This window comes from Carassius auratus, chromosome 35, assembly GCF_003368295.1.
Source record: "Carassius auratus strain Wakin chromosome 35, ASM336829v1, whole genome shotgun sequence".
In the NCBI taxonomy this organism is placed as follows: domain Eukaryota; kingdom Metazoa; phylum Chordata; class Actinopteri; order Cypriniformes; family Cyprinidae; genus Carassius; species Carassius auratus.
The window spans coordinates 11078518-11105412 of NC_039277.1; the positions used below are offsets into that span (position 1 = coordinate 11078518).

The 26895-nt window shown below is 39.0% G+C and overlaps 1 protein-coding gene across 3 annotated transcripts; it reads right to left on the bottom strand.

Annotated features, from left to right (window-relative positions):
- LOC113054368 (nipped-B-like protein B) lies at positions 1-25643 on the bottom strand. 3 transcript variants are annotated; one of them, XM_026219884.1, is made up of 47 exons: positions 25247-25642; positions 21867-22010; positions 21139-21304; positions 20895-21025; positions 20078-20186; positions 19767-19918; positions 19478-19626; positions 19278-19359; positions 17958-18497; positions 15194-16822; positions 14902-15024; positions 14258-14446; positions 14065-14136; positions 13898-13987; positions 13687-13787; positions 13512-13598; positions 13198-13429; positions 11258-11409; positions 10970-11050; positions 10783-10883; positions 10577-10706; positions 9784-9866; positions 9121-9253; positions 8895-9038; positions 8720-8806; positions 8400-8620; positions 8181-8283; positions 8005-8103; positions 7774-7920; positions 7210-7344; positions 6743-6841; positions 6586-6639; positions 6164-6272; positions 5952-6088; positions 5517-5657; positions 5338-5431; positions 5081-5235; positions 4846-4936; positions 4579-4752; positions 4274-4464; positions 4085-4192; positions 3467-3667; positions 3179-3325; positions 2188-2516; positions 1908-2082; positions 903-1085; positions 1-811 (listed from the first exon to the last, which is right to left on the bottom strand). In XM_026219884.1, the coding sequence occupies exons 2-47, from the start codon at positions 21928-21930 to the stop codon at positions 446-448; spliced, it is 8286 nt and encodes a 2761-aa protein (XP_026075669.1). In that variant the 5' UTR covers positions 21931-22010; positions 25247-25642; the 3' UTR covers positions 1-445. The 3 variants fall into 3 exon arrangements, with proteins under 3 accessions (XP_026075669.1, XP_026075671.1, XP_026075670.1); XM_026219886.1 differs by having other exon boundaries at positions 446-811; positions 20925-21025; positions 25247-25643; XM_026219885.1 differs by having other exon boundaries at positions 446-811; positions 15224-16822; positions 25247-25641.
- Positions 25644-26895: the final 1252 nt, after the last annotated feature.

Here is a 26895-nt window from a genome sequence, read left to right on the forward strand (position 1 = left end):
TAGGTTAAACTCCAAGGTCACTTTATTAAGAACATCAACAGACTACTTTTCAACATTCACTTTAGGTTTATTTCTTTGAACAGTTTTTTTTTTCTTCGTCAAGAGATATAAACATTTTTTGTTTCAGTTTTGTGTTAAACTATGATACAGTGGAGGGGGATAAAATTCAAACAACCAAGTTGCTGCACAACAGCGAAGGAGCTCCGTTTCTTTCTTTTCCGTTTAACTTAAAAGATGTACAGGATACACATCTACATTTCCAAACAGACCACACTTTTAAAATCGTCGTTCCTTAATTTCGACCAGTTCTGCATTGGATCTTAAAACCTGTGAGTCTGTAGTACTCTTTTCTCTCCGAATATGTTTACAAAACATTAAATCCTGATGAAGCTTGGCTGCTGAGAGTTTGTTGAGTGTAACAGTTCGAGAGTTAATACAGATTTAATTAGCTGGAAGTTCCTTCCTTGGCTGCGTATAGTGAACGTAAAGTCTGCACTACTTTGTTGGTCAGTTTGTGCGCACTTGTCAAGGCAATTTTCTTGTAAATAATGTCCGACTCCTTTATAGTGTCCACCCAAGGCACCAGTTTACGTCCGTCGCGTTTCTTGGCCTCCGCCCAGGTGCCGGAGTATGATCCGGCCATCCAGCGTATGCTGTATCCTTTGCTTGTCTTCTGAATAACACGCGCTATCTGCGGCCGGTCCTTATATTTGGGGCAGCAGATAGCGATGACGTCCATGGCTTCCACCGTTTCGTTCATGTGACCTGATGCCTCTGCCGAATCTCCGCCTCTCCTGGATCTCCGTGATGACTAGAAGAGAACAAACACATGGTGTTTTCAAGTGACAGTAACACAAGACATCAAGAGTCGAATGAAAAGTTTAGCACAGGGGCTTTCTTACCCCAGGAGCCTTTTCGTCCGCATCGCTGTCGTCATCGTACGACTCCGCAGCATTGTTCTTGGGGCTGGAGCTGGAGCCTCCTAGTAGAGCAGTGATGGCTTTATTTCTGGCGTGGGAATTGGCCGAAGCCTCTCCTTCCTCATCTTCCTCATCTGGGTCCAAGTGCTCCATCAGTACCTTAAACTGTGGAATAAAACAGTTAGAGATGGTCAATTTGACTCATTTTTGTGAAACAGTACAAACCGTTCACTTTAATAAATAAATTCAAGTCAAATCAATGAGCTGTTTGTCATTACTTTTTTTCTTAATATATTAAATGTCTTAACCTGTTATTTTAGCATTATTTATATAGTATTATAATCTTTATTAATATTTTTAATTACCTTATTATATATTGTATATATTTTTATTTGTTATTTAAATTTTAATAAAAAAAAACATTTAGCCAAATTTTTGTAACTTGAATTTATTTATAATATTTATATTTTATTTAAGCTTTATTTCAATTAATGAAAATTTGCACTAGTTTCAGTTTTTTTTATTGTTATTGAGTATATAAAAACATTCATATTTTTATATTATACACGTTAAACCATATATATTAAATAATTATTATGTTTGTATAAAAAAATCATTAATGATTATATTAAACCTCAAGTAATTTTCAAGCTAAAAATAAATACAATTATATATAAATATTTATATTAATTTTTTTTGCTCTAAAATAGCTTGAAAGTTACGTTAGGTTTAATAATCATAAATTATTTTGTATTTATTTATTTTTTTGTGTTTTCTTACTTTTTTCAGTGTATATATATATATATATATATATATATATATATATATATATATATATATATATATATATATATATATATATATATACACACACACACACACACATATATAAAACAGAATAATTCTAATAAATGTAATCACTCAGCCTTTCTAAACAACACTGTATGAGGCAAAACACAAATAAAAAATGAAAATCAGAATGTTTACATCTAAATACTGTCTGACGACTCTCCTCTTGACATCGTAAGTAAGATCTGCATTGGACAGGCTGTTTGTCAGGTAGTCTAGTGTCTGCCGTGGGTTGAAATGCACATTGGCCTTCCTGTTTACAGCCTTATCATAAACCTTTGCAGATTCTGTAGGTGAGTATTTCAGAATTTTACTGCAGAAAGAGACGAAGAGGCATTTGTTATGAAGTCAGGGCCATGAACACATTACAATAGATATTTCAGCCCAGAATGCATTTGGATTAGCGATTTAAACTCACCTGTCAGAGAAGCCATAGAGGTTCTTAAGGTGCTGCTTGAGCATCAGGAGCAGCAAGATGCCCTGAGAGGCATTAGCAAAGTCCAATAAGGGCTCTGGGTTGTCAGGTAGACGCAGCATGACCTTGTCAACGTCCTCCAAGTCCAGGTCTGAATCGGAGTCAGAGTTCACTGCAGCGGATCGTCTGGATTTCTTGGGCCGACGGATGACTTCATCACTACTATCACTATCACTGCTGCTTCCTCTGCTACTTTCATCCTCTTCCTCAGAGCCATATTTCTTCCCTCTTTTTTTCTTCTTTTCCCTTGGTCTAGGTTCCTTTAGCAAAGACTGCAATACAAGACAAGATTATTAGAAAAGGTTATGCCAGTCCTCACAAAAAAGCTGCAAAAAGGACAAACAAAATGTATTTGTAAATTTTAAAACCTGTGATATATATATATATATATATATATATATATATATATATATGAAATAAAATTTTTTATTTTGAGGATTATATATATATATATATATATATATATATATATATATATATATATAATCCTCAAAATAAAAAAATAAAAAAATAAATACAATTAAATGCCAATTTACAAAATTACTGAAACAAATGAAAAATTTAAAGCTAATATTAATAAATAATGATATAATATATATATATATATAAATTAATTAATAAGTATATAAATAACACTTAAATAAAACTGTCTATATCGTTTTTTATAGCTGTTTTTTTTAATAACATTTCTAGAATTAGCCCTGAAAAATGTTAATAAAATAACATAAAAATTAAGGGCCAGCAAGCTTGGAATCAAATGTTTTGTTTGCAGATACTAATCAATTTATGTCTGCCCTAAATTAAGATTTATATTTACCATAATATTATTTAATACATTGTTTATTGAACAATTTTCTAAACTATTGTGTGCTTAAGAGAGTTACAGTAAAAGGGTAGAAATTCAACACACTGACTGGTTGAGAAAGCAGCACACCTCTTTGAATGACTGCAGCAGGTTACTGCCGGACACTGATAGTGTGATGTCTACATGGTGCATAATGAACAGTGGCTCTTCCTGACTCTGATATGGGAAGCAGGCCAGATTGTCTGCGACATACAACAGCAAGTTCACGTCTGACTTCTAAATGGGAAGAAAACAAAACAACATTCAAGAAACACTACAGGAAAGCATAAAATGTAGTTACTGAAGACAATAATAATATAAAAGAAAATGTACCACAGAGAAGCGCATAATGCAAAACATGAAAAAAAGCTCACTAACCGCGTTGTCATCAAACAGGTTGAGCAGGGAGATGAGGAAAGCCCTGCGGTGTTGCCTGTTTCCACGCACCATGGTGTAGAGGTGAGCGCAAAGAGCTGTGTTTGTCTCATCCTGTCGGAAACCTCTGATTATCATGTCCTTTGAATCCACAATGGCTTGCTGCACCTGATAGGACATCTTCATCCCCGCCACAGCCTTCATCTGTTTGGATGGCATATACATCCACAGTTATTTCAGCATAACTGACATGTTATCAGATCTTTATTTCATTTTTTTTTATATATATATATATTTTAATGTGTAGTTTTTGATTGTGAAGTGTGGTTTTATGTTTATGTAAATATATTAGTTTAAGTGTTCTGTAAAATAGGTTTAGTTAGTTTTTATACATTTTTTTTTCAGGTTTGGTTTTAGTATGTCAAGTTAAACCAAATGAAACAAGAAATGTTGCTTTATAAAACTATCTAAATAGGATGTTAATTATAACACTTGTTAGCAACAGCTCTGAGGATTTTTTCATTTCTAAATATTATTATTTGACAAATACCTACACCTAATATATTACGATTTATTGCATCATTCATTATAAATGCAAGTTAGTTGTTCAAATCCACTTACGTGAATGAATCCTGTGTATTTCTTATCGATCTCCACCAGCTGTTGATCAGATTTATTCCTCATTGTGGGTTCCGAGTCGGTTCCCATTGCAATAAGATACGGAACACACTAATGGAGGAGGAAACAAACAAGTTCAACGAAACTCTCATTCAGACCGCCTTTAGGGGAGTTTGTGGAGTGGATACGTACCTGTACAGGATGAATGAGGCCTTGGCTGAGTGTCAGGACGATTACATTGAGGGCAAAGTGCCGTACGCTGGATTGCGTGTGGAAAAAGCTCTCCAGCACCTGCTTGAGGTAGAGCTGCATGATAGAACTGCTCATGCCAGATGAGATGTCACCCATCTCCTTCAGGTCCTCCTGCTTAGACATCTTCTTCCCTGAAAAGACCAATGACAAAGAATGAGAATACAAATAGCTAACTGGAGAGCTACTTACAAAGTGACAGCTGCATTGAGCACAGACGAGGAAAATCCTTCAGAAATGACACTCACACTCCCTGTCGGCTTCCTGCATGCGCGAGTCTTCCTCCTGCAGGTACATCTGCAGATTCTTTAGCACCTGGATCTTCAGATTCACTGACGTTTTCCTGTCAGCCAGGAGGCAGTTGTAGAGGTTTTTCACATCTGAAGCAAACATTAGCCCTGGGTGCTGGATGAACAGGAAGCCTGGAGAACCAACAGATCATGGTTTGGTTCACTGTGAGTACAGTGAAAAGGTAAAAACAAGAAATTCAGTGATTATGGAGCGCAAATATTTACCTAGACCAATGATGGCCTTGGTCTGCACCTCTTCATCCTCATTTTTAGTGAAATACAATAGCAGCTCCAGCACTTTGTCTTTTATGACCACCTGAAAGAGAAGACAACCATTAACCAAATGATTTATAATTTGACTAGTTTATTATAGTCCATTATAGTACATGTATTAATGCTGACAAATTTCTCCTGGGATTCAAGCCTTTTAAAATCCAGAGATCATGACTGAGGATCTCACCTTATTACTGCCTTTGAACTCCTCTTGGTCAAAGTCGAAGTGTCGGCACAGGGCACCCACAGTGAAGAGTGAACGCAGCAGAGCAGGTTTATTAGACACCAGTACGGTGCTGTTTGGGTCTTCCTGATGCTGCAACTTCAGCTTGTTTAGTGCTCCTTCACGTGAAAGAAGAAGAATTTTAGAGTGGTTAACAGTCTCAGGATCATCAAAAAAAAAAAAGAGAAAAAGACTCCTGGCCGGCACTGAAATTTCCTCACCGTAGTATCGGTTGAAACAAGACCACACAAACTTGAAGTTATGGGTGACCTTATTGACGACCGCACCGAGACAACTCACGCAGTGCTGCACAACCTGCAGGAAACAAGGCAGATGGCACCATGAAGCTATCTACAAACCGCTAGACTTCAGAGTTACTGAGACTTGCTCTTCAACTGACCGTCATGCCGTATTTGATGATGAGTTTCATCAGGTCTTCTTCGATGGTGGTGAGGAAATTTTCACTCGGATGGTCCATCAAAGGAATAACAAGCTCCAGGATTTTAGCCACATTACAGATCACCATAAAATCACTCGAGGTCTGTAGGGACACAATAAGCACAAGAAGTGCCTTCACTCTCTGGCCTCTAGATGGCAGCACAACACCATTTATTGCAATTATCATGGGGTCACCAAACTCCGTCCTGGAGGTCTGGTGTCCTTCTCCAACTTGCCTGAAAACACCTGCCTGGAAGTTTCAAGCATGCCTAGTAAGACACTGATTAGCAGGTGTGTTTGATTAGGGTTGGAGGTAAACTCTAGAGGTCACCGGCCCTCCATGACCGAGTTTGGTGACCCCTGCAATACATCCTAAGTTTCCCGACAGCATACTCACATTACACTTTGTAGTTAGATACGGCTGGATAGTCATGGCATGTTTCACCATCAGCTGGGGTCGGATCTTACTAAACAGGTACAGCGTGGTAATACAAGCCACTAGGCAACTGGACATCAACCCCTTATTCTCACAGTCTGCAAAACAGGAAAAAACTCATCAAAACTTCAACCAAGGTAAATCTTTTCATCATAATTTAACACCGCTCATACCAGCGAGAGACTCCTCGTATTTCAGAATATGCTCCACGAGACTGTCCACCAGCTGAGCACAAGCCTTCCTGGCCGGTTTGTACGAGGCATCCTCTTCTGACTTTAACAGCTGTGACAACATTGATTACATCAGTGGTTAGGTTTATATATATATTCCAGGTCACAATTCTTAACCCATAGGAGTAACCCGGGGCTAATGCTATGTTCAATTCAACTCAGTAAGTCAGAATTTGCTTTCTATTTCGGAAAAGTGCAACAGAATGGATCGGAATTGAGTATTTTGCTCTTCTGTCACCCCTTTTGCGGTTCAGACATGCAACCTTTCAGGGTACTATCCCAGATCTTCTTGAAGCCCTAAATGCACAATTAAGCATTGGAAAAACAAATCAAAATTGTCCTTGAACCATAGATGGACAACTTACATTCTGAAGGAGCTGCTCAAACCAGTCGTAACCAGAATCCTTGCATGCAGCGACCTGAGAGACAATGATTCGCGTAAGAGGGACATAACATGACCTTAAATGTGTATTATAGCACATGACTAGAGGTCAGATCTTTGACCACTCTGCAGATCCTTACCACGTCTGTGATGTTGAGAATCTTGCGAGTCATGGCCTGTTTATCATGATTAGGTGTAGGGGTGAACCACAGCTTCTGAAATGTCTCATTTACCAATTTCTGAATAAGAGATGGCAAAAAGAAACTGGTTATAACATGGCTGCACAATAATAATAAAAAAAAAAAAAAAAAATCTCTAACTAAATTAATTTAGTTAACTAAATTAACTAAATAAACTAAAGTAATCTCTAATAATATAAAAAATTAATCAAATATATATATTTTTTTGCATTATTAGAAATTAATTTAGACCCCTAAATAAGATAAAAATATATAATTACTAAAAAAAATGTAATAGACCACCAGTATAAAGTAAATTAGCTTAACAAAATTTTGTAATATTTTACAACAAAAACACAGAATACACAATTTTTACATAAATGTAAAATACATGGATTAATCTAGACTGTAAGAGCAAAACAGCTAACCTTGATTCCTTCTTCGTCATTGACCCTCCTGATCATCTTTACACACATCTCTGTGATCTTGTTGAAGGTGGGCTGCTCCAGACAGATGTCCCGTAGGATTTTAATAACCCTCTTCCTCACACTGATGCCTGTGTCCTGCAGAAAACATTTCCCAGCACAAATCAGCCTACACAATGAATTCAAAAGGATCAGTTTTCACTGCTAACTGGAAAAAAGCATGTTTTAACTGTAAGTAATAAGGTACAGGTGGCCATCATCATCACCACATAAACCCAGACCGAGTGATCAGCATGTGTTTTATTTCATGGGTTTTGCCAAATACACAAACAAAAAAACAGGTGGAATTTTGGTTGTTCTTTAAAAAGAGAGAAACATTAGAACATTAGAAAAATGTAACGAAAATGTAACGAAACTGCTGACTGCTACTACAGACTTCGAGCAACCTATTGAGGAAATCTGTTAAAAACAAGGGTCAAATATATATTTTTTGCAGTTATAATACAAAAAAATTTGACTGCAAAATCCTACAATTCAGACGATTATATATGCAAAAAAAAAACAAACCAGGATGCGCTCGATCAGCATGTCGTAATACTGTTCAGTTAGCTGTGGTCGACTCAGTACGAAGCGCCCCAGCAGCTCTACCGCAGCTTCTCTCACGCTGGTGGAGTTGTCCATCAGTCGGCCATGAACTCCCCGCTGCATGTCCGACTAAACCAAAAAAAAGCAAATGAGAATTCAAAATATGCAAATGAGCACATTAAAAAGCTTAGGTTCTTTGGAAACTGCACTCACCCGAGCCAGAATGCTTGGATCCACCGCAACCACTTCAGAAAGACATTTCATGGCTTTAGTTCTCACCGCAATGGCACTTTCACCGAGAACTCTCAAAATCTACAGACACAAATGGGGAGATCTATTATTGATATGCAATGCCAACAAAAATGCTGAGAGATGTGATGACTTCTAACCTGTGTGAGATAAATATCAAAGCTCTGTGCAAACGGCCTCATGGAGGCCAGATATCGCACAATAAGACACGAGTCCTCATAGTCAACAGCATCTGAGTTTACTCTGAAAGAAAACACATTGCAGGTGTCAAAATGCTTCTAAACGTATCACATATTCGTTTTTGGGGTATACTATCCCTTTAACAAAGTTGTTTTGGCAAAAATCGCTGCTGTTTGTACCTCAGAGAGCTGAATTTTGATGCTGAGGTCTTGATAACAGACCGGAGGAACTTCTTGCGCGCTTCAGCTTTCTGTAAGATCTCACCAGTGGTCTCGACATCCCTGGCATGGTGCGGCCCATCGGACGAGTCGTCGTCCCTCTGACTATGCGATTTCATGGCTTTCTCTGTCTCAGTGCTGGTGTCCCTGAACCACTGCGCGATGTAGAACTTCCGTGCAAACTTTTAAAAATGAAGACATCACAACAACATTAAAACCACTAGACTAGAGATTCTTAGGGCTGTTTTTCTCCTCACAATAATATGTCTGAATTTTCTCACCAAGAGCGACGGGTCAGTCTCTACGTTCTCGTCCAGGTAACCCAGCAAAGCCTTCTGCAGCTGCTGAACCTCATCACCGCCTGAGTTCTTTAAAACACAAAATAGCATGAGTTTCTTTCAGACCAGGAGGGATTCATACATGCGATGGCACAGATGGGCGGACTCTGACGTTTACCTCTCCGAGGATGCGGTTAATTGAACGCTGGTCCATTGTGCTGGTGACAGCATCTTTGCGAAGCCGTGCAGCCACTGTGCCCAGATAATCCAAAGAGGCCACTCTCAAAGCCATCTCTGTTTGCTTATTACTGAACTGGTGAACCTACAAAGAGAAATCAGAGTGTTGTGTGGGTTTTCAAGTGACGGTACACATTCTACCTGTGAAATATCAATCTGAAACTCACCAGCAGCCTTCCCAGAAGGCTCAGCAGCAGTTCTGCAGCTGGCCAATCAGGTTTATTGACGGTGGACAGTAGATCCTGAACAAAGTTCTCAAACAGTGGCCTGTAGTCATCCTCACCTTGCTTGCTACCACACCTAAAATAAAAAAAAGAAATAAACGCAAGTGTAACTTAATTTCCAAGAATGACAAGATTCTTTCTTTAAAAAATGAAATGTAGCAATCATCTGGAAGCATATATCCAGAGCATCTGCTGCGAATACTTTGCAGTAATATGATTCAGTACCGTCCCTGTCTAATAAACAGATGCTGTCCCTCAGAAGAATTTACAAATAAATTAAATAAAAATGAACAAATAATAAATAAACAAATAAATTAAAACATTTAGAGACAGGGTTAAAAAACAAGTAAAACTATGTAGCGATGCAGGTGTTGTTTGTCCTGAGATGGCATGGTTAAACCCTCAAATGAGCAACAGATGAGAGTAAAACAGGTGTTTCCTGAGACAGTGTACATGCTCAGCTTAAAGACGCAGTATGTAGATAAAAAACAAGCATTACTGGTCCAAGAAGAACACTGCTTCAATATAGATGGCATAAAAGTTCATTTTCCCCAATATAAATGGGTTGAATTGTGTGGATGGAATAATGTCAGGGGCTTTTCTTACTTTTTGAGGAAAACGGAGAGGAAGTTTTGTGCTGTTCTCATTGCAGTCTCGTACGAGTTTGTGATTAATACATCCTGATCAACCTGAAACAAAAAAGAGAATGGCTTTATAAAGTATGACTAAAAGGCATAAAGAAAAAAAATATATATAGAACATTCTTTTTACAGAAGAGACTCAATAACTTGTAGTAATATGTCATTTCGGCATGTGGCTATTAGGTAAGAATACAAACCAAGAACTAAAATATGCCCCCCCCCCCCCCCCAAAAAAAAAAACAGGGTTTTCTTGCTAATTTACCTTTAAACCCTGTAAGTCATTTAAAATGACAACACAGAATATGTAAATGAACTCAAAGGCTTAGGGTCAGTAAGATCTTTTTCTTTAAAGAAATTAATTGTATTCAGCAAGGAGGCTGCATGAAATTGGTCAAAAGTGACAACAACGACTTATAATGCACCAGATCAGCATATCAGAATGATTTCTGAAGGATCATGTCACACTGAACACTGAATAGCTGAAAATTCAGCTTTTTCATCACAAGAATAAGTTGCATAGAAAATACCTATTTATTGCTGTTTTACCTAGATGTTTAATCCGATAAATACAGCCTTGGAGAGCATAAGAGATTTAAAAACATTAAAGTCTTACTGACCCCAACTTTTTTTTTTTTTTTTTTGGGTGGACTCCAGAGTTCACTTCAGTGAACATCAGGGTATGTCTACTTAGTTGTTCATAACAGCAAGGAAAATCCTTTTCCAACATCTCTGGAGATTCAGTTTAACTTAACTCTTACCTTTCTGTCATTATAATCATCTGAGTATTTATCAGAAGGTAGATGGACCACACACTGAATAAGCTGCAGAACCAGCGCGGTCACCATCTGAATGTACATGGGCTCCCCATCCATGTCACTGCTGTTCAGTCTAAAAACACAATAGAGTCAATGCATATGCTCAAAAAGTGCCCTTGTCAGCTGGTAGAATAGACTGCAGCATATACCTGAAATTTCTTAAGTTTCTCTTGCTGGTTGGCAGTCTGGCAAGAGAGGTGAAGATCTCCTCCAGGATCAGCTGCCTGTGTTTCTCATATCTAGAGAAAATCTAGAAATTGCACAACACAACAGTGTTAGCTGCAGTTAGCAAAGCAAATTATAGTGTAAAGAAAGCTGAACTGCACTGGTACTTACAGCCGTCACTAGTTTAATTGCACAAAGCTGCAGCTCACTCACATTCTCAACAAAGAATGGAGTGATACCTAGAGACGAGATCTGCAGAGAGAGATACACAAGTGCAGATTAAATAATTTTGCTAATGGAAATGAAACCTGACTACATCTACATTCTAAACTCATGTTTCTGGTCTTCTTCTGCTTGATACAGTGGTGTATGAAATGTTTGTCAACACAATATTTGTGTGAAGCAAAGAACAAAGGAATCTTATTTAGAAGCAGCAGCAATCAGAGATCAGACTCTCACCTGAAGGATGGTTGTGTCAGTCAACAGCTGAATCTCCAACAGTTCAGACAGGTTACTGATAATATCACAAACTTTGTTGTAGAGCATGACAGTAACTTTCTGCTTGTGCGTTGAGCACTTTGCTCGCTTGGCTTTTGAACTTAGTGTTCCACCTGAAATGGACGAAGAAATAGACATAATTTGGACAGTTGTTGTGATGACCAGGCATGAGATCAGCTAAGGACAAAGAAAAAAAACGAAATAAAAGAAATAAAAATGTTTTTAACCCATTCAACATGACTATACAACATTATTATTACTATTTTATAAAAAAATAATAAAAAAAATACATACTACTATAGCAGTAATACAACTGTACTGGAAAATTAAAACGAGTATTTATTAATTATAATCATTTAACACAAAACATTATAATGAAAATACTAATATTAGTGTCATGTCTCATGTGGTGCTTGGTGAATGCTAGGTGTTAAAGGGGTCATATGGTGCGATTTTAAATTTTTCCTATCACTTTGGTGTTTTACAAGATCTTGGTACACATGAAGAAGATCAGTAAAGTTGCAAAAGTCTCAAAAAGTCACAAAAGTCACTAAAGTCTTAAATCCAAAGAGATATTCTTTATCAAAGTTAAGACTGCCACCCCCCCATCTAAAACACGCCCCCACATTTTAATGTCACTGTGTGAAAATATTTGCATAATGCCGTCCAAATTTTCATGCAAAGAAAGAAGATGTGGTTCCCGTAACCACAGTTAGTGTTGAAGCAGCCATGTCAGGGAGATGCTGTGTGTATCTAGGTAAAAGCAAAAACACTTTTTATTTGGCCTTCTGAAAGTAGATGCATTTAGGAAACTTTAAGATTACTTACAACAGAACAGCAATGCATTTTATGGACGAACGTTTCATGGACTTAGGATAGGGGGTTATTCTGACTTTGCTATGACAATATGGCGCTTCTGAATCAGCTACTGTAAGTATGTTTTGTTATTAGTTTAAGTATTTGCAACTGAATGTTTAAATGCTGAGTTTTTGCGCCTCCCGTGTGTGTGCGCACACTCATGTGAGAGAGACAGGGTCACAAAGTGGAGTCAGCTGTCTTAACCGTCCGTGGCTTGTGTACTGCAAACACATACAAGCTTCATCACGGTGTCTGTCATGCAACTTTGTTCTCTTTTCGGTAAAACTAAGGACATTGATGTATGATTGAAAGATGATGAAGGGGCGTTACATTTCCAACGAGTGCTTGTCATGTTGGTCAATCATAATGCACTGGGTCAGCTGGCCAATCAGAGCAGACTGCGCTTGTCGGAAGGAGGGAATTATTAGAAGACGACGCGTTTGAGAGTGGCGGGGCATAGAGGACCTCCAATAACGTACAGTATTTGAAAAATAATGTGTTTTTTGAACATTAAAGCATGTCAACATATTCTGTAACACCAAATACATACAAGAAAAAATATCTTTAAAAAAGCATCATGTGACCCCTTTTAAGGGTGTTTTCGCATAACCGCTACATGATGCCACTCGCTTGTGCAGTGTAGTCAGAAATTACATGCATTTTTAAATGTATTTGAAAATGCAGCATTTTTCCATAAGATTTTATAAATTCATGCGGGTCATACTTCAGGTCAGAAAATAAAGTAATTTGTATAAATATTGAAAAACTACATCCTTGGATAACATATACCCACTTTGTCCTTTTAGTAAAGTTTCCAGTATCAAGCTGGAAGCAATTTCAGTTAGCAATTACAGCCAATCAGAAAGAATTTGATAATAAGAGGCCAATATAGAGACAGTCGGGATAAAAATCTAAACCAAAATCAGATGTCTTGTTGTACAAGTACTTTGTGGCTCTTCCTGGTGGTGACAAAAACTCATGTTGCCATTGAATAGAAAGGATCTTGCAGGTTAAGATTTATGGTGTTAAGGTGCAGGACTGACCGCCATGAGGGTTCACCCTGTAGACGGGGTCGTACTGCGGGTACAGTGTGTTCTGTAGATGGAACTTGGTGTACTGCACAACCCTCTCGATAACATCCTCAATGTAAACGGCCTTCGGCATTCGTGCTGAGGTCATGATGTTAAGAGCCGTCAGACAAGCATCAGCAGATTTGGTGACACGTTCCATGATGAGGTCACGCCACAAACGCTCCTCTTCGTCCCTGTCACTGTCCTGAAATCACAAGGACAGGGAACCTATCAGTGAGAGTCCATGGCAGAGCCATTCCACCAATAGAAACTACAATGATGCTTACATGATTCATGAGGGTGGAGAGCTTCGCACCATCTTGAATGTTTTTTTCCAAAATACTCTGGACCTTCACCATCTTATCAGATGGAATCTAAGAATAAAAGATCAGGTATTTATGATGTGTCCTGTCTCTTGAGATGTGAGATCTGTCCTGTCGACAGAGGTGATCATGTACCCACCTTATGCATGATGCCCATAGCCTTTATTTTTGCTGTTTCACTGCTTAACTCAGAGAGCTGGTGTTTTCCGAGGAGCAGCTCCTGAGGAATCTCATCATCATCTACATTCATTATATCAATTACTTTCAAATTTGCGGAAGCATTCCAGTATGGCAGAATCTGTAATAATTTGAACCTTCAATGTCAAATGTAATAATTTCTCCTAATTTACCTAATGATGTCAAGTCCACATCTTCAAGGTTTTCAAGAATGTTGTCAACACTGGTGGAAAATCTCTTGAACGTGGAGGAGTCCATCATTTCTGTGGAGCACAAGTTGGATTACTAAAGATCTAAGCATTTCAGATCGCTCAACGCTGATTACAATCTGCAAGCATACCATCCTCAGTCAGTTTGGGCTCGTAGGATTTCCTCTTTTTCTGCTTTTCCTTCTTCTTCAACTTTCTGGCGACTGTTGTTGAAGGATGTCAAATATCAGAGTTATTCGAATTCCACACTCCAACCCATTTGAGCAACAAAACGGTCAACACTGTCAACATAACAATTGCTAACATTTATAACTGATCACTTACGATCACTCAGACTGGGAGGGGGTGAATCTTCATCAGAGTCCACAGGACTTTGTTCTCGGTGTCGACTGCCTGAACTTCTCCGGCTGTCGTAGTGACCTCCACTTCGTCGATGATCTCCAGAACCCCTCCGGTCCTTTTCTTCATATTCCCATGTTTTGTCTCGATCCTTTTTCGAACGCTTCGGGGGCACTTAAAGCCATGAAGACAAAAAATTTCAATGGAAAAAAAACTTAAATCCATCTCAACTCTAAGAAATTAAGCAGAGGAGACATTATAATTAAGAAGATTATGGGTGACAGCCAGAAAAACTACTTCGAAAACACTTAAGTTTTTCATGCAAACATGGGTTTATTCATCAAGATAATTCTGAATCTGGACTAGTGTAAGGACTGTCTTTGAAGCCATTAGAAATGGGAAGCCTTAAAGTGAACAACAATACAGTTTGTATTTAATGTGAATTCAAAATAGATGTGAATTAACCGCATTCTGTAGGAATATTTTACCAATAGTTTATTAGTAACAACTAAACCAATGTATTGCTTTCCATTTATATTTTTGTACTAACATTGATGATGAAACCCTGATTTGGGACAAGCCAGAACATTAAGTGTGAAAACACCATTAGATTCAGTATATTTACTTACGTTCTACAGAACTACTATCATCATCTGAGCTGGCTTCAGCATACTTGGGCTTCTCATTAGTGGAGCTGCGTCTGCGTTTATTCATTTTCACCCTCTCACACAGTGGCATACGGGAATCCATCTCTGTCAGCACATGATGAGGGAGTTCCGTTAACACTGAATAAATGAAGCCTCCTACAGAGAGGGCTACTCAAACTCACATTCAGACAATCGGTCAATTCAGTGTACAATGAACTTAAAAAAAACTCACTGTTCATAAAATATCAAGAAAACAGGGGTCACAAGGTCTTACTTCCAAGCGATTTTCCACAAGACGACTTACTCTTGCTTGACTTGCTCCGCGAACTACTGATCAACTTCTTGACCTCATCAATGGAAAGTTTCTTCAGAACAACAACAGGTTTTACGCCCTTATTGAGGTCCTCCACCAGGTCCAGTTTTTCTAATTTCACAAGTGGCTCTGAAAACAGTTCTCGTCGCATTTCCTGCATGACGTTACCATCTTTGTCTCGTTTCAACTTGGGGATGACAAAGTTTTTTAATGCACTCGATTTGCCCCCCAGTAGGTAGTTGGGAAATTCTGCCGTTTTACTGTCCAAGGATGGTGGCTTGTGTCCATCAAGTCGGTTCTTGTCTCCACTCCGCCTCTCGTCTTTGTTGTTGGAAGTTTTTTGGACTGACCGTTCCTGTTTTGTTTTGGATTCTGCTCCACTACGAGGTTCCTGCTTCAACCGAGGACTGTTAGGATTGGAGCGCTGCTCAGGAGATGGCTTGTCACGGGACTCTGTTGATTCTGTATGGCGTTTCTTTTCTTGGTCTCGATCCCTGTTCCGATCTTTATCCCGGACCCTCTCCCGTTCCTTTTCCTGATCTTTCTCTGTATCCCTGTCCCGATCTTTATCCCGGACCCTCTCCCGTTCCTTGTCCCGATCTTTTACCCGCTCCTTGACCCGATTTTTAACCCGCTCTTTATCTCTATCTTTCTCCCGCACCTTGTCTTGATCTTTCTCTCGCACCTTGTCCCGGTCTTTCTCCCGCACCCTGTCCCGGTCTTTCTCCCGCACCTTGTCCCGATCTTTTTCCCGCACCATGTCCCGATCTTTTTCCCGCACCATGTCCCGATCTTTTTCCCGCACCATGTCCCGAACTTTCTCCTGATCCTTATTCCGCACCTTGTCTCGATCTTTCTCTCGCTCTTTGTCCCAATTTTCCCCTTCCTTTTCCCGCTCCTGGTTCCGATCTACCTCCCGGTTGTGCTCTACCTGGTTGGACTTAGACGTATCTGGTCGTCGGACTTTGGGATCTTCACTGTCCCAATCTTTTTGCCTCTCCTCTTTGCTCTCTCGAGTTGACTCCAAACGTCCTTCCTGTTTTCTGGAAGTTTCATGACCTTTTCCCTCAGGCCTTACTTTGTCAGACATACCATCATGTCTGTGCTTGGAAAGATTCAATCTTTTTTCTGAACTCCCTTTGTTGGAGATCTCATGGCGGTTCTCATGCTTGTGTTTGGGAGTCTCTGATCGCCCATCTGAAGTGGTTTTCTGTGGTGTAGTTTCCAAGAGTTGCTTGATGACTTCTGGACGTCCATCTACCTTCCTCTGCACCTCTCCATCTGTCTTTGATTTGAGCCGCAAGACCCCGGTGGTTTCAGAACCATCTTCAGGCCAGCGCTGGGCCTCTGTTGCAGGGACAGGACAGGAGTCCATTGGCCCTTCCACCCTGCCTGCCTGTTGCAGGTCTATACTGACCATCAAGGCCGGACGACTGGCTCCATTACTAGCGGCACAAGCCTCTTGAGGTACCAATTTGTTCCCAGCATTGCATCCACCACCCACGCCAGGTGTTCCAGAAGAGCCAGCGGTGCCTGCAGCTCCTGGTTCCTGAGGATACGAATCCTGCTTTCTCTTCTTTAGGGGTTTGTCTGCAAAATTTAAATCACACAGGTAAGTAGTAGTATTAAACATACATTTTCATCAACAATATGAGTGAACCTTGCAAAACTCTCTGGCTAGATGCTAGGGTTTTCTATGGTTGCCAGGGCACTGCTGTGTGGTTGCTATGTCTTTAGCATGTTACTAAGTGGTCACTAGAAGGTTCTGGGTGGCTACCAGGGTGCTGCTATGTGGTTGTCAAGGGTTTTTTATTGGTTTTAAGCATGTTACTATACAGTTGCTAGGAATGCTTTTAGGGGGTTACCAGGGTACTGTTTATTGGTTGCTAAGGTAAACTCATTGGCAGTAAACAATTTACCCTTCGGTTGTCAGGATGTTCTGGGTAGATGCCAGGATCCTGCTATGTAGCTTTTAAGGTGTTCTGAATTGTTGTTATTATTGGTTATTGGTTATTAGCATGTTCAGGATGTTTGCCAGGGTGTTGCTAAGTGGTTGCCGAGGAAGGTCTTATTAGAAAATTCAGGGTTGTTTCCAGGATGCTGTTATGTGGTTCTTAGGGTATTCTGAATGGTTGTTAGAAAGTTACTACATGGTTGTGGATGGTTGCCAGTATATTGCTTTGTGGTTGCTAAGTTGTTCTGATTGGGTTCAAGCATGTTACTACGTGGTAGGTATGTTCTTGGGTGACTGCCAAGGTCCTGCTTTACAATTGGTAAGGTAAGGTGTTACTATACAGTATTACAATGTGGTTGCTGAGATGCTCTGGGTGGCTGCCAGGGAACTGCTTTGCAGGTGTTATTATTATTGTACCAGTTGTTTTGAATCGTTTTGAGTGGTTGCTAGGGTGCTGCTTTCCAGTTGCCATAGATGGTGCTTGTCAGGACATTGCTTTGCAGTTGCTAAGTTGTTCTGATTGGTTTCTAGCATGTTACCATGTGTTTGCTAGGATGTTCTGAGGTAGTTGCCAGGGTCCTGATTAGCAATTGGTAAGGCAAGTTGTTACTGATGTGAATGCTAGGATTTACTGAGTGGGTGCAGTTGCAGCTATAAGCGTTGCCAGCATGTTAACATTTATAAGCACCAGTAATAAAGGCTGTTATACAGATTATTAGATAATCAATTAAAAGCATGCACATCAAGTGACAACTAAAAAATAAACACAACCTTTATCTTGAACTTCCTTAGAGCAGCGTTCTCGTTCAATAGCGGATTCCCTCTCAATCCTTTCGATCTCAGCAAGAGCATCCAGCTCTGCCTCGTCGTAGGGGGTTCCACTTACTACCCCGGGTTGCTTGGCTGCAAGTGCCCCAGTGTTCTGTAGTACAGGAACCTGTTGGTAGGCCGACTGCTCACCCGATAGACAATGACCTGCGGAGAGCCGTTCCTGGGGGTTCCGGTGATATGGTGAGGTATTGCACGATAGTTCATTCTCAGCCTCTGAGCCATGCTCTACCACCGATAATGGCTCAGCTGACTGCTCAGTCTCAGAAGACTTCACTCGAGACAACTTTATTGTTAGCTTTGTGGAGTCTTTAGTGGGTGAGCTGACAATGTCATACATGGCACCTTTACCCCCCTCCTCCTTCATTAACTTTTTCTGTTTCTTTTTCCGTTCAGGTGAGTCCAAGAGGAGGTCAGAAGCAGCATCTCTTGGGGAGGTGTAGGGTGGAGGAGACTGAAGAATCAGGGGCGGCCGAGATCCAACTGAAATTTAACCAACCCAAAGGTGAAAAGTCATACTTTGTAAATCAGCAATATGGCAACAAAATAAGCTTTTGGTAGAGTTTGGTTGGTTTAATTTCTGCATTTTTGCACATCCATATCAATTTGATAAATCAGACCTTGTGAGTCCAAACACTCTATAAAGGTCCTAACATAGGATCATAATCAGTCACCCTGTACTGTAATACTACTGGAAAATAATTATCCTAACCTTTGTCTCCATACAGAAATCTCAGTTAACCCGACTCAGAATTCATCTTTTGTGAATCATAAGCCCAGAGAATGTAGTGTACAGTTTAGCTTAAATGTGTACTATAAATAGTGCCCATAAACGTCTTTTGAGACAATATTCTCAAGAGTAGAGGCTTGGACCGAGAAACAGTTTTCCTTACATCACAACTTAACAAGAGGAGAGTATTATTTCTCCCAGCTGCTTGTCTCCGAATATATTTTCTTGGGAGAATAGCAAGCATAATCATGCTATACAGACAAGTACAAGCATATGTGTAAAGGGTGTATGTTCAAAGTGACAATAACACAAATTAAACCGTGAATCTGGCAATGTCAACCTGCATTGCTACCTACTTACAGTGGTACACATCTGGCACTAGTAAGCACTGTGTGACTGCTAATCACAGGTGAGACTGTTGCAAACGTACCCAAAGTACAATGTGAAAAGAGACCAGTAGGAGTTAAATTAGGGGCTTAAAAGCATACCATATCTAAAAATGGTATAGGTACAAAAATGGAGGTTCAATCTACCTTTCGGCGTCCCTTCACTTCCAGCAGGAGAGCATATGGAGCGTACAGGGAAGGAGGCGTTTCTCATAGCGGGGTCACTCTCCTGTGAAAACAGGTTGAAAACTGTGTTTTTGATACAAATTCAGGCACAATCTAATGAAGAAAAAAAAAATGAAGAAATGTATGTTGGGTTATAAAAACGTCTTTTGGAAAGCACTCACATCATTTCCAAGTCTCTGGACAATGCTGATGTACTCATCGTTGGAGCAATGCCTTGCATTATGGTTGGAGTTACCAGACACTTGACAGGAGACCTTGTTGTCATGGATGTTTCTCATGCCACCAGGAACTATTGGACTGGATACAGATACTGCAATACAATAAACATATTATTTTTATTTGTAATAATTTACATTGATTCATTTTTCACAACAAGAACAAGAACATGCATTAAGAAATTGAATAAACATCCTCTTGAGGTTCTCATAAGAGAGAAGACTGGAGACTCACCTTGCTGGATCTGTTGGTGCTGAGGGTAGCTGGGTGGATGGCTGAACTGCATGTAGCCTGCAGGGCTCTGTGGCGCATACGGGCTGGGCACTGGGCTGTTCTGCTGTGGCATGTACCTGGTTCCAGAACCTGCCGGAGGTTGAACATATCGGCTGTCGAGTAAGAGCAGAACTGGTCAGTATACAGAATAGAAATGGAACCAGGTTTTTCTGCATATTTTAATTCCTTTAATCACACTAGATGGAGTTAAAATGGTTTGCTGTTTGCCACTTACCTATCTAACCTAAATAAAAAGGAAACTGAAACAGTACCTGGGAGGGCTTGGAGTTATAGTGGTTTGCTGGTAGTTTGATGCCGGACTTCCATGCATTGAATTCTGAGGCATCTTGTATGGTGATAACATTGGCTGTTGCATTAAACCTTCAAAGCATAAAACAAAGACTGTCAACAAATCATGGGTTTAAAATGTTGACTTCATGGGTCAAATGACATGGCAATTCAAGCTCACATTTGTCATGCTATCTGACTAGAACTCCAATGAGTTTGATTAAACTCAGTCAGCGATAAAATAATTTTGTGAGCCAAATGTAATTAAAAGAACACTTAAAAATACTTTCACATACACACTACTGTTCAAAAGTTTGCAGGTAAGTAAAACATTTTTTGAAGATTTTGTTGTTTTGTTTTTCCCCAGCAAGGATACATCAAAGATCAAAGGTTTATCAAAACTGACAGCAAAGACGTATGTTCTTTTGAACTTTATATTCATCATAGAATCTGGAATAAAATGCATATTTTCCATAAAAATATTAAGCAGAACATCTGTTTTCAACTGTGTTTGATGTAATAAATGCAAGCCTTAGTGAGAATAAGAGTTTTTTCTGAAAAAACTAACAAAACTTTGCCAATGCCAAACTTTTGACCATTAGTGAATGCCCAAAATCATTATATTATGGCAGTTTCATACATGTAAAATTATAATTAATATTACCACTATTTCACAGTATTTTCAAACTATAGTCTGGAAAATAAAAAAAATGGGATTTCTAATCCAGGGAGCTCTAACAGAGATCACAGAATAAAAGCATGCCCAGACTAAACAGCTTTATTTCTGCAGTTTCTCCTTACCGCCCTGAACCCCATATCGGGTGGGCGTACTTTTCTCCCTGAAGAGATTGGGATTCCTTGATAGCACCGTCTGCAGCAGTAGAGGCACATCTCCTTCTGGGTCATCACTGCCCAAGTTGTCCTTCAGCTCTCTGCATGTAAAACCACAAAGACGGAATCTGATTCACAGATATTTCACATATCATGTAACAAACACATTTGTTGAGGATGTACTGGAGGAAGGAGACCGAGGTGAGATACCCACATGTGCTCAGTGGACACCTGGTTGAGGCTGTGCGCCAGCTGAGACACAAGCGTGTCGTCCCGCCGGGACAGCAGACAGCTGACCTCCTCGGCGATCCTCCCATTATACAGCAGGCTCTTAGTGGTAGTGACAGGTAGAGGGGAAGGGAGAGGCAGCTGATTAAACACTGAGAAATAAACACACAAAAAAATGTGTCATTCCTTATTACAACAGGAGGCGTGAAATATTTTACTAATTTCTTCGGGACTCCCTGTTTTAATTCAAACACAAAAATATGATTGCCTGTACAAATCAAGGCCTAGCCCTATCAATTTGAAAGAATCAACATCTTCCATACCCAATCAATAGAGCATGTTCTTCAGTGTATACCATCTCGATGAATATTTACACTTTTCAAGATACACAACGTCATTTTCACACCCAAAGAGAAATCAATAGTACTTCCCATAAATTTGTTTATCTGTGTATGACAAAAAATATTGTTATTCTACATAAAGATGATTTCCCTCTTATGGTGGCCACCATGTCAAATGATGAGCTGAACACTATGAACTCTGTCATGATAAGACTCCTATTATCAAATAATTTTTAGTAATAAAAGTTATGAGTCATAATAAAAAAAAAAAAATAACATTACATTCCTAAAAGCATCTTTAAGAAATTAATAAATAATCTGTTAAGGAAGGTTTGTTATACAAGTTCAGGTACCAAGCATTTGTGCAACTTACGGTCAGTGAGGCTTGCGATCCCAGCGAGAGTGGTGATAGGAACATGAGGCATATCCCCATTCATGCTGAAGAAGGGCAGGGAGCTCGCGTGGATGCACAGGTCGCTCAGTGTCGCTGCTCACTGATCCACCTTTACATCTTTTACTGCAAGAGAAAGAAAAGGACAAAATGACAATCATCAGGTTCAATACTATGAGCATTTTCTTTTCAGACATATAGAAACATTTACATTTTCCTGTCCTTTTGAACCTTCTATCCATGAAATAATCCTGTTTCCACAAAAATATTAAGCAACAACTGTTTGCCACATTGATAATCAAAAGAAATGTTTTTGAGAAGCAAATCAGCAAGGATCATGTGACACTGAAGACTATAAGACTACTTTTAAAAACATTTCATTTCATCCAGACATTTGAATGGTAGTGTATATTTTTTCACAACTAGTTTCACCTCCATAATAGTGATGAAAACTTTGCCATCATCACCACAATTTTCCTCATAACATGATCACTAGTTCAACATAACTCAACGATTTAATAAACATGACACTGATGGCTAGCACTGACATCTTGAAGTCTGGAATTTAAAACATGGAAATATCAAAGGAGGTAACTATCTATAAAATAAAAATTGGAGCTATAAATGAAAAACCTTCCTTTTAAACTTACCATATGCATTATGCATGGAACAAAAGAGGCACCAAGCAAGGGCAAAACTACACATGCATCTGCTCATCAAATGGGCTTTATTTTGAAGTTGCCCCTCCCCCCTATGCTTCTATAACTGCCTCCATTCCTCTAGGAGGGTTCCTCATCAGACAGTGGGCAGGCTGAGGAGACACAGTCCTGTTGAAACAGAAAGGTCTTCCCCAGACGGTTGCAACAAATTTGGAAGAACAGAGTTTGGCTTCAGCTGCATTCAGCTGCTCAAGAGCCAATCGTTTCCTGTAGAAAACCTCCAGAGTCTCAGTGAGACTCCAACATCAATTCCAAAACATAAAAGACATGCCGCTGCCTGTGGATGCCCTGCGTTTTACTGCTATAAGAGCAACTGGAAGCAGTGGAATGGAGGAAAGATTCAGAAAATACAACTAAAAAATAAAGAATTGCTTGAGATTAATTGCAAAAAAAACAAACAAACAAACAAAAAGAAAAACATTATTATTAATGTGAAAAAATGTTTTGCAATTAAAAAAAGAATGAATGAATATTAATATTTACATTTAGAGAATCTGCAATATTAGTTAATTTCCTGAAATGAACCTTGAGCATTCGAGAACATCAGGTATGATTTTATATAGCCTAAACAGTACATCTATGAACTTGCAGAATAATCCACTAATTCTACAGGTGGTTCTAACAGGCGGTAATCTCTAATTGAGGGACACAATCACATAATATTTAGACCATATTTACACAACACATACAAAAAGCCCCATAGTTTGTGTAACACAAATTCAAACATGCACGAGGAGACAGAGTTTCATAGTCTTTGGACTACATAGGCTGCTGTATGAACCCTCAAACTTAGGCCGCTGTACATAAACAGTTCCTGATTGGTTCTCGGTCTCTCTCTATGTATATACATTAGTTTGGGTGACTCATCATGGTGCCTTACTGATGGACTAGACAACAGTGCAATAGTGTAACAAAACCAGGAAAAGTGCTGTTTCTTATTACACAAACATTTATCCAAGTAAAATGAAAGACCACAGGAAAAAACGCAATAAATTTCAACTCAGGACAAGCTTTATCATGTCTGCTAATTCATTAATGGTAAATATATTAACATAGGTCTCCTATGTGAAATCTCATTCCCAGATTACAGCCACAGCTCAATGTTTCTCCAGCCCCAGCTGCTCCAATAAAACACCACAGCAATTTAAACAAACAAATCTGGCAGTCTTGTCATAATTGTGAGCGATTTCAACTATATTCCCTTCTCTGAATCTACCGTTATTAAGCCAGAATCTTGGCAACAGACTGAAAACTTTAAATTTACTTTTGGTTTTTGATTTCTGCATGTTTTGGATAAGAACTACTAAAGCTAACTGAATCCTTGCATGATTTCATTCATTCATTAATTCATTCTTTGCCATCATAAATCATTAAACCCAAACTGCATTTTTAAATCAAAGCCTCAATGTTCTGTTTTATAATACATTTATTTTCTATAAAATTAACAGTTCAGATATGAGTTACTTGTTTATAAAAGACTGATAATTCTGTTCTTTATAAACATGTATTACTGTCATAAATATTCAGAGTTTGAGCATTATAAATGGTTAAAATGTTTGTGTAAGACATCACTAATCTCACCACGACTTTAATTCATATTAATCTTTGCATACCTTTGTATTCAGAGATAATTGACAGTAAACGATCATGGAAACTCATTTAATTTTTTCTCTTAGTAAATGAATAGTATATTGAGCTGCAGGTAAAGCCCTTCAGATTCCAATAATTCATTTATATTCCCTTCACACGGCCAGCTAGTTATGAATATTTGGATAATTACCCTGCCAAAACCATGACTGATAGATATCTGATTATATATTTTATCTGATTAATTATTAAAGGCCAGTGTTATTCAATATAAGAGAGCATTGTTTGCTCTTTACTTTGACAGATTCTCTAAGGTTTGCTCTAATTAGATGTTGTGGATCTATTAATCAAACTATTCTGATGTTCACAAGTTCAGCTTTAAGAGGGCAGTACTGTTTATTCTGATGGATAATTAATCAATCAGGTTTAATATCTAATCTTGATGGTTATGGTATTGTTTACTGAGCTAGATGGTAAATAAGACTCGAGTTTTGTTTATTCTGACAGACAGCTAATGAGAATTTCTTAATAGGATTTTTGTTTATAGTTATTCTGATGGCTAATAAGTTTTCCTGGAATATGAGAGTATTGTTTACTCCGACTTCTAGTTAATAAGCATCGTTCTGATATGATTGTGTGTACTCTGTCAGATGCTGGAAACGGTTTTACGCTAAAAACACAGTAACGTTTACTCTGATGGAAGGTGAATGGGGTTTACTCTGAGAGGACAGTATTGTTTACTCTGGTCTGCGGAGCTGCAGGCCTGTATGACTCTTATCTCCGGGCTTCAGGTTCAGCTGCACACCTGCATCTCCAGATGAGCCCCCTGGACCAGTTGAGTCCTTTTAAACGGCCCGTTTTGGCCTTTGCGTTCGCGAACCATCCGAACCGCGGATTCGCCTGCGGGCCCACATCGAGCTAACGCGTATGCTAACACTGAGCAAGGGCTGCACAACACCTATAACCTTTCGGAAAGTCCAAAGCACGTCCCACCCCGACACCGGGCTACTATGCTTTCCCGCTCGGAACCAGCGAAAACGGGTCCGGCGCATTTACCTGAGGCTCTGTTGTTGAAAGGTGAAGATGGAGGGGTTCGGGCTCGCTGTGTCCCTCTCACAACAATAATCCGGGTCGCACCGCTTCCTCTCACTGCAAACATGAAGACGGACGGGCGACGGTCATTCTCCTCGCAGGCGCCAGCGGAAGCTCGCACTTTACTCCGGACGATGGAAGAAAGGATTCGGTACCGAAAGGCTCCTGGGCGCTCATAAAAGAATCCACACAGACTCTCTCTCTCGCAGAACAAAATGCCGACCGGAAGCACTGCTGCAGGAATGACTCCCTCCACCGGCGCCGAACCAACCAGCAGCGACCCGCCGACTTCCGCTGCCTGCTCTCCTTCTTCCATCCGCTGCTTCCCATCCTCTTCTCTATCATCCTCCACTCTGCTCTCCTCTCCCTCCTACCCACTTCTCTACCCATTCACGCTTTTGCTTTCTAATATTAGAGTATTTCAATCGTCTGAGGGGTGTGTTCATTAAATGTGTATAAATAAGGTGATGGCTTAAAAAGAAAATCCATGTTTACATTTTAGACAAAACGCTAAAGCAAAACCATTGTTTTTTGTCACACACTAGTCAATTTTGTGGTTTTGCGTTATTTTGCTTCCATAATAATCAGAGTAGTGGAAAGCAAACATCTAAAATACACATTTAAGTGTTTAGTTTATCAATTTGTATTTTAATTAATTTGATTAATGTAGATTTAAAGAAAAAAAAATCATGCATTGAGCCCATTTAAACTGGGTCTATGTAAATGTTTACATTCCTGTTCTGGAAATGTATGCAAGTTAGTGCTTTTAAATTGGATAATGCATAATTTGCATATTAAAATATAACATTCGACTCGAAAGGAATATTCAGACAAGGTCTATTTTGTTCATGCTGGTATATGCATATGGATACGAGCTCAATTGCTCCCTCTCACGGTGCTAAACTAATAATGGCTGTTATTTAAGGCATAATAGGGGACAGTCATACTGTAACTTCGGTATAGACACATACCTTAAACTTGTGACTATTAAACATTTGCACCTTTAAAAACTATGCAATTCATTAAACATCTGTTGACCTAGACTATTGACAATTAGCATAAACTGTTTGCATTTATATTTGTCTTGAGGACGGAATTCTCAGGTAATATTCGAATATAGGAGGATTTTAAACTTACTTTTAAAGAAAGAAAAAGAAAATATGTTAAAATATAGCCTGTATTAAAGTTAACAAATACAAAGAAAAGAAAGAAAACATGTTCTTTAAGCAGACATTAAAGTGACATGCACATATTTTCCTAAACTATAGCAAATATGTTCTTTCATTAACAATGCGGATCATAATGCATTCAGCCAATTTTGACAGTTGACTCTTATTGTTATGGAGCTTTTGTCGCCTCAAGAAAGCCATTGTCCACTAGATGGCAGCATATATTAATTTATAACGATCCAATAGGCTGGAACTTTATTTGTGCTTTAGTTTATTGATCAATTTTCATTTGTAGAAACTGTTTATACAAGCTTTTCTTGCCAATTTTAATAAATATATGTGAATATATGAATCATATCCCACATTCTATTAATTAATTAACCAATATCAAAGCAGTTTCTTAAAAACTATAATCTGTAATTAAACAAAAATCCCCACACAATG